Source organism: Nesoenas mayeri (genome assembly GCF_963082525.1).
Source record: "Nesoenas mayeri genome assembly, chromosome: 3".
In the NCBI taxonomy this organism is placed as follows: Eukaryota; Metazoa; Chordata; class Aves; order Columbiformes; family Columbidae; genus Nesoenas; species Nesoenas mayeri.
The window spans coordinates 56,010,681-56,019,639 of NC_137544.1; the positions used below are offsets into that span (position 1 = coordinate 56,010,681).

The window sequence follows — 8,959 nt, forward strand, 5'->3', positions numbered from 1 at the left end:
AAGAATTCCCTGGGATGTGGGTGTGGTGGGGGTTAAGGGAGGGGAGGAGGATTTTTAAAAGACGTAGATGCTGAGCATTGGCAGTGAAGGGGAGTGACAGGATGGCTAATATCCTCTCACTATATGCTCTGGGTCCTCACTCAAGATAAATTTAGACCAGTCAATAGCTAATGCTACCTGTCTTCAGCCATAGATGAACCAGCTATGTTTTAGTGGAGTACATGGAGCTGTCCCCCTGGCTGAGGGAGAGAGGCTATGAGTATGTGAGATATTAATACCAGCTCTAAAGCACTGGGACTCCCCAGGGAGTTCTCAGCTCTTTGCTTAGAGTCAGACTGATGGGAGGTGCTAGTCCAGTGGCCAAATTTAGTAGTTTGATGAAGAGCTGGAGACTTCCAAACACTAGAATTAGTGTCCAGCTTCTAATGGGAGATGCGAATCCAGAATTGGTTTTACAGTCACAAATTGCATCAGCCATTCTAATGTGCCATCATTTTTATTTCAGGGAAAAAAAATAGGGAGGAGAAAAGAAAAAAGTCCAACAAAGATGAAAGCAAGGAGACAAGACAGGAAAACAAAGGGCGAGCAGCCCGAAGACAAAACCGAGAACAGAGGGAAAACAACAACAAAACGCAGCCGAAGAAAAGAAAAGCCCCAAATAAAGAACAGAACCTGGCACCCATCGACACTGCACATTAACAGCTCTCCATAATTGTTTAAGTCTTATGATGCTGCTATCTCTACCAGATCGCCCTGACAGGTGCTCCAACTGTTCAGGCCGCAAATGGACAATGCTACCAGTTATTATTAAACTTTAAACAACATTCCAAATACTTCCTATATTCTCCAAGCAACCATAGTTTATTAAAGAGATTGACATGAGCCAAGAAAAAGAAATCTAAAAATGGGATCCTTTAAAACTGTTATATTATATGCTTCCATGCATCTGTAAAAGGCAATTAAGTAATTTTGTATATATTAATAATAGGGTATAAAATATAGCAATATAATAATGAATGACATTCAGATGAACAATGTTCTTTTTTCTTTGTAAAATATTTTTCAAGTTATTGTTTGAGGCAAGAGATATGTCTAAATCAAAGACGCAAATTGTATCCCTTCATATATTGTACATAAATATTAACAGAAGGAGGAAAACGTTTCTGAAGAGCCAGTAGGAATCCCAGGTTTTATAACCTTTGATGGAGCAGGATGGGATTGCCATGTGGTTCCGTGGTCTGTGCAACAGAGGCAGGTGAGAAACACCAGAGGAAAGCTGCCAGGGCTTCACAAGCTGAGGGGAAAGAAGCAGAAGCATCTGCAGCTTTGAAGACTGGATCCCTGCGGCAGAAGGTGACAGAGCTGAGCTTGAATAGGGCTCTTATCTGTGGGACAACACAATGTTTTCTGGTCTAAACAGTGGTACCGTGTGTGCTGTTTTATGCTTTTTATAACTATGTGTAACTTAAGTCTACATTTCAAATCTTCTGGTGAACGACAAATCGTATTTGTAGGAGACAATGTTGAGTTAATAAAAACCAGAAAAAATAGATCACGTAACTATGTGTTTTTCACAGTGATCGTGTCACCTTTTCTACTGGGGGAGAGAATAATTTCACAGTTTCACAGACAGAAGAGGATACAATTTACATCCACAACGTGCATCTAGTGAAAGAGTATCCCTGTTGCTAAATTTATTGAAGCATAGAAATGACAGGTTCCTTTCCAATTTTACTTCAATTCTTGTTCTAGTTCTTCTATGACACAGCAGAGATGAAAATTTCCACTGCTCGGAGGACAAACCAAACCCCTGAGTACCATTCTGGCTGTATTTATGGCCACGAGTGAAGCACAGGCTATGAAATACGCTGTCTCTGCTCAGGAAGGGATTTACCTTTTACAGAAACACATTGAGGAAACAACATGCTTCACAGTATGTGTTCTGTTGCTGTGCTTTCCTCAAGGGCAGTTGCCACAGGTGTAACAACCTGCCCAGGGTGCTGCATGGACTAGAAAATGGGGCAGGCAAGACTTCCCAGCCAGTTTCCATTCTCACAGTGAGTTTCACCTTAGAAAAGGTTCTTCCCAGCACTGAAGCCTGGCTCTCCAGCTGAGGAAGCCTCAGTGACAGGCTTCAGTGACTTTTGGAGGAATATCATGGTCATCCAGACAGCGATGTAGGATGGTTTCCTACGTTTTGCTTTGTAAGAGCTTTATCTCTTAATGACAGGCGTATAGATGCAGTAGTCTAATAAGAGGGGTGCTTGAGTGTCCCACGGCTTGCCTCCAAATTTCATGAGAATTAGCCAAAACTTTCTGTAACCAGTCCCTGATTATATGCACATCATATTTTTGCTAGTAAGGAGACCTACATGCTAAAGGCTGAATTTTGCAGAGATGAGTATTACACATGGATATCACTCATCAGATACAATTAAGTCTGAAGGGGTCAGAAGGAAAAGCAGGGTGTGCCGAATGTCTGTGAGAGGCACCTAACAGTGGGAAACTGGAGTGGGGGTGGTGATCTGTGGGCTCCCAGCTCCATCATATAACTTGTCTACACCCTTCTCCAGAGTGAGCTGGTCTCAGTTTCCCACTACTAACCCTGGCAGCAGCAGTCATCTTTCTTCAGCAGCATCTTCCCACATTCTTGACAGCAGCAACCGAGGACAAGCAACCAAGGACGAGGTGCAGGGCACAGGACCTGTGCTCAGGGCTAAGGCTCTGGGTGATGCTGAAGGGAGACAGAGAGAAGAAGGGAGAAATCCTGCTGCTGCCAGACTCAGAGGCTGGCACCAAATATGAGGTGCAACCAGCAGTTGGGGGCTGAGGTGTTGGTACCACCACAGAAAGCAGCATTCAGTGCTTTAAACCCTCTCCTGCAGCTGCAGTCACCCATCTGTCTGAGGTGCTGGAGAGCAGATGGGGACGTTCAGCTGCTCGGGAAGAATTTAGTGCTCCATTGACTTTCTCCAGTGACAGGTTGTTGGCCAGTTGAAGTATTCATCATTGGATTCAGCAAACTAGACCAACACCTGGACCACACGGATAACTGAACCCAGGGGAGCTTTGTCAACAATTCTTAAAACTAACCAGTAGGATTGTGTCTTTTCCCTGCCTTAATTAAATATAGGAGTTAAATAGCAAGGGGTTTTCAGATGGGAGATCGTTCTTGATAAAAGCACAGGCAAAAACTATAAAAATGAACAAGAGCATTCAGAGGAGAATTCAAAAGAGGAAAAAGCAAAACAAGGAGCTAAATCCAGAATGTCCCTGATGTCAGTTATTCTCCACTACAACACTTGGAGGAGTCAAAGGAATGCCATTGATTTGGCAAAGACAGATAGAAGGCAAAATCAAGAGGGTGAAAGAAAATAAGATTTTAGGATACAAATGTGAGCTTTGTTATACACTTTCACATAAACCTTTATTACAAACTCCAGTGTGCCTCTCCCTGCTTACACAAGTGGCAGTGACAAGACAGATGGTTTGTCTTACCAAGAGCAGGACTTGGAATACTATCACCTTTTAGCAAGGGATAAAAATGTAAAAGGAATTTGGCTTGTGGCAGTAACAATTCACAGCAATAATACCTGAGAAATCACAATACAGCTTTTCCTGGAAACGAACAAGAAAGCTGCCACCATGTTTTTCCTTCCCACACAGGATAATATTTAATATTTTCTGTAGCCATGGTGAAGCACTACAAAGTCCAGTCAACTCATCTGAACAACTAAAATTGTCCCCAGTCCTGGCATTGAATGTAGACTGCCCTGATGGCAGGTGACCTACTCCATTGGGACTTCCAAGAAACTGAAGAAGGATATGGACATTTGTAGGTCAAATATAAAGTATTTAGTAATAAATGTGCAAAATTAGGAGCCAATGATCTCACACACTAACTGAGTAAGAGCTAATGGGGACTCATATGACCTTATTGGAGAAGATCTTATTTCGCACTGCAAGTAGCTGCGACTAAAGTTGTGTGAGACTTCTTTCCTGACAATTGCTTCCCAGCTACAAAATACCTCAAAATCTTAAGAGACAATTCAAGTAATTTCCAGACGATTATGAGCAGAGTAGGATTATGAACAACTTTTCTTAAAATGGGAGCTAAATTGAATGGACATTAATTGTCAGCCAAATTCATCTTGTGTTAAAGAACACGTCTGGACTAAATATCAGTTATAGTCAGTAAATAAACACAAATGATGCGCTATTGCTGACCATTAAGCTGCTCAGGGAATTATGACCGGTAACAAAGAGGTAGAAAAACACAAAAAAAGCAATTGTTATGGCCCAGGCTTCAGATCTGTCTGACAAAGCTGTAGCTTTTTCTCTCACCTGGCTTCATGTCAGTGAAGACCTGAACAAGGGAATCCAGTGTCAAGGATCAGTTTAAGCTCTAACTGCTGAACACTCAGTTGAAATTGTCCCAGCAGTCTAATTCTGAGCCACCAGAGCAGAACTGTCAGGCTGATAATTGCACTAAATAAATGACAGGTTTTGCTGTAACCTGGGGCAAAGTGGCTGCAGAAGGACCCATCAGCAGAAGGGGACCATCATCATCACCAGTCATTCCCAAGAGTGAAGGTCTTGTGTTATACCCTCTACCAGCTGCCTCTGGATACTTGTGGTTGATATGCTGATGGGAAAGCAGCACACGAACATTGCTATGAATTCGGAAGTATTCCTCTGTAGCCCTCATGAGTCACTAACAATTATTTTTTTGTTTCTATGGTTTTAGGCTCTGAAACTTATTGAAGGCTTAACTTTATGTTGCAGTGTGAATGTACCATGACTCTTGCACTTAATTGCTATGCACTGCTGTTTTCAGAGGCAGCAGTGGGTTTCGTTCATGTGGTTCACATGAAGTTGTAAGAATTTAAATGAAAAAATCTGCACATCACGATAGAACAGCTGATCATGGGAGCCACTCCTCACAGCAACATTCTGCAAGTGTCAGCTAAAGATGGGGTTTCAGGCTTGCCTAAGTCCAGCAGGGAGGGCTTCGACAGTACAGTCACATTTCCAGGCCCAAATCTGCTACTTCATTACCTTTATTTAGCACAAAACTTACACGGTAAATATCTTGCACTCTTATGTGGGAGCCGGACTCTGCAGTTACACAGCCCTAAATAATTCTTCCATACTGCCTCTTGTTAGGAGGGAATTAGATTTTTCCTACTATTTTGTAATAAACTGGCATAATTTAAAGAGAAGTCAGCATGCTTGTTCACCATTATAATAACCCATTTGTCCCTTATATCTTCATCTCCTAACTTAGCTTTGAATCCTAGTGGATTTAGGCTTGCTATTTCAGACTCAGAATGCTAATTGCATTTGCCTTGGAGAAAGAGGAGTACCCCTTGATTGGTTTGGCACAGAAATTTCTCATTTTTCATGGGTGGACAAAATTTTTGCTGATACTGTTTTCTAGAGCATTTCAGAGTACTAATAATGTCCATACCAATCCCTCATACACAAGACAGTCTTTCAATTTCTTAAAATCTACTCTCCGCGCTCCTGCAGAAGGCCGATTGGAAGTGCATCTTTCCTAAAGAACATTTGTTAAACATCATTTTGGATATAAAACTGTCTGAGAATTATCATGTATGTGTCAGCAAGAAAGCAGACTTTAAGGATCTCTGAAATTGGCCATGTGGTGCTGCTAGTTAGAATTTACTAAGTAGTGCCCAGGAGTAGTCTTAAGACATATTTCAACACCTTTTGGCTTTGTTTCCATCTCAAACTTACCTCATCCAGTCTGGGCTGTTCACGGAAAGGTGAATAACAGATACAGCACTCTCTACCTTCCTCTTAATGCACATGAATGTCTGCACTTAAAACTGTGTATACATCTAAATTATTCTGTCCTCCTTAGCTCACATAGATGCTGTAGATGGATTTGGTTTTGAGCCATTAGTCATTTTCCTTTCTGACTGGCTTTTCTTCAGTTAGGTACACATATCTTCTGAATTTCCTGCCCCCAGCTGAACTTTTGGAGCTCTGGTCATTGCCGTCACACATAGAAGGAAAGAGTGGTCTCACATTCACCTCTGTTCTTGCTTCTTCCTCCTGTCCTCTCCACTTTCCATCTAAGACATGCTTGTAATCATGGAGGCTCAGCCTGGGGAAAGGATGGTGGGATAAGCAGCTTCTCTTGGATGAAATTGCCAGCAGAACTTTTTTTCTGTAATTAGTGCTATAGAGGCAGAAGAAAATCTGCAGGTATCACAAAAAGTAGGATGCAATGGACACGGTTATGGACAGGAAGGAAAAAGTTTCTTAGCTGATCTGCCACCTTTAAAAGGGTGACGCGAATAACATCAAACTAGCAACAGCAACTGCTTTTTCTTGTATAAAGGGAATAAAGCACTAATGATCCCAGATTGAAACCAATGGGTTTCAACGTATTTAGTTCTTGATGTGCCTATAGGAGGAAACCAGAGATGAGACAGATTAATGCAAAGATGGAAACAGAGGGATGGTTGGCTGCAGCTAAGCAAGAAGCTGAAAAACATACTGTCACTATTATTTAATCTGTGCACAAAATAATCTATACACTCATTCATAGTCTACTCCAGTGCATCTCTGGCTAAACAGCTTAACAAAGTTCTACAGATGTTTGTTCAGACATTACCCAGGAGCAGCCAGTACAGCAACCAATACCTTGCGCTAGTGAAATACATATTTTCCCAGAGCATGAGAATAAGGAATTTTTGTGAGTTTTGTGACTGAAAAACAGGAGGGCAGCTCCCCTTTCTACTTCACGCTATAGAACAAAATACCTGGTTCCACAAATGGTTTGATCCTCATTATATTATCAATGCACTGTATAAATATGCATCAGTCCATAAAATAGGCTTCTATGAAAAAGGAAAATGTGGATAAAACTTCTTAGGCAAATCAATATAACCTGCTCACGAGCACGTTCCTTTTTTATAAAAAATGACATATTGTTTAAATCTGCTGCCAAAGGTGAACAATGGTTGAGACTTGGAAAAACATCTTACAGCAAAAGCATAATTCAAAATTATGAAGTTATTTTTCATGGTGATGCTTTGTTCATAAAAGAAACCTCCAGTGAGTAAATGACAACAAAATCTGTCATATAGTTACCCTAATAATTCTGTTCTCTGGAAACAGGATTTATGGTTTCAGAGAGCAGGAGGGCATTAAAAATGGGTAAGTTATCTCCACATGACACTGACAGATATCAGTGTACCACTGCTAGCTATTGGAAAAGTAATGTTCAAAATAATAAATAAACCCAAGGTCATCCTTTTACTACCCCCTTCTTCCCTGTGTAAATCCCCAACTAGCTGATAGGAGAGCACCTGGTTTTGCAAGTCAGAGACTGAATAGCTGAGCAAGGAGCTGTCACTCACTCTGTTTTCTTGAACAGTAGGCAAAGTGCACAATTCTGTCAGTTTGGGTGATGATGCCTCCATGTCCGATGCTTAAGTCTTGCTGTCACGCTACTCTCTAACAGTACCTGAGATATTACTGCTCTTCCAGTGTTTTCCTTCCACTGAAGAGTGACTTTGACTGTTCCCGGAGTGTGAGGAACTTCTATTTTTTCCAGATTCTAGTTACTTCTTTCTGAAACACATTTCTACCCAGCAGCCCCTGCCTCCTGTTCTGTAGATGGGCTGTATGTAGGATACCTAACCCAGTTCTGCTGAGAACAAGATTGTGAGATTTGAACACTCCACGTGCTTGTGTACGCACATTTGGGTCAGGGGTGGAAGGACTGAGGGAGACTGGATTTAGGATCAAACCCCTCTAAAAGGGGGAGGAAATTATATGAGTCACCATTTTAGTTTTAAGCACCTTGAAATCTTGGGAGAGAGCATTCACACATCTTAGTCTTGTAGCCATCCCTGAAATGAATCCCAAGTGCACAGTCTCACCCCTCAGACTACAGGTTTGACCCATTTCTATGTTCGCAACATGCCATGTTATTTCTGTATCATTCTCCTCACCATGGAAGCTCATCTCATTTCCTAATGGGATTTGTAATAAATGAACAGTCTTCCTGAATGTTAATTAAGTTGTTTGCATTGTTGTTAATGAATAGTGAGAGCTGAGCCACTCACTGTTTTCCATCTTGACAAATCCTCTTTGGAGCATCTTTTGGTGAGAGCTCTTCAGATCATCTTAAGTACAAGTATATATTCTACTCTACATGGGCCCTTTTACCTTGCTAGTGTTATGTGAGCTCCAGTAGTGCATCAAATGATGTAATTAGCATCTCTCATCTGTGGTTTCTTTTCACATCTTGTTCCCTATGGCCTTACATGTGCATTACTATTATTCAGTAATGCATGGGAGTGGAATTCTCATGGGAGTGGAAATAATGCTCGAGAGATCAATTTCTTGTTTTGGTTTGTTTTGCTTTTTCATACAAGGGAGAAATGTCAACATAAGAGAATTTCTTAAGCTCAGGCACCCCGAGACATTTTCAAAATTAATCCCAGGGGAAAGAAAAGAACGATAATTAAAAGTATTTGAAAGTCAGCTGGGAACCTTAAGCTGAGATTCTAGTACACCATTAGGGGGCCGTCTCAATATAAGATCTTAAGAATGAAGCTTTTAGAAAGACTTAGAAGTTTTATTCAGCCAAGAAACACTTGCTCAGGGATAACTAAGAATTCTTTGCAATTTTCTCAAGGGTCCTGCAGAATCCTAGGAGCAATTTCATATATTAGGAAATGCAGGTCCACTGCACTTTAGTGAATGTCAGTGGGTGGCTAAAAAGCACAATGTCTGCATTGTACCTAAGCTGTAATTAAAGAGGTATCAACTATTTTTCAATATAGAAAGCTTTGTCTTCTGACTACAAGAATAAATAAGTCATTGCTCAGGAATGCTGGATAGTCATAATTTCAGGCCTATAAATCATACTTAGTGTGTTTTGTAACCAGCTTCTACTGAAATGTTTCTTCATAAAAAG

The 8,959-nt window shown here is 41.0% G+C and overlaps 1 protein-coding gene across 1 annotated transcript in view; it reads left to right on the forward strand.

Annotated features, from left to right (window-relative positions):
- Nucleotides 1-699, forward strand: part of RSPO3 (R-spondin 3) — a gene marked incomplete at its 3' end in the record, with an annotated part of 63,074 nt that extends 62,375 nt beyond the window's left edge. Inside the window, exon 5 of the mRNA XM_080341717.1 lies at nucleotides 506-699. Coding sequence (XP_080197843.1) covers nucleotides 506-699 — 194 coding nt within the window. The remainder of the gene's footprint in view (nucleotides 1-505) is intronic.
- Nucleotides 700-8,959: the final 8,260 nt, after the last annotated feature.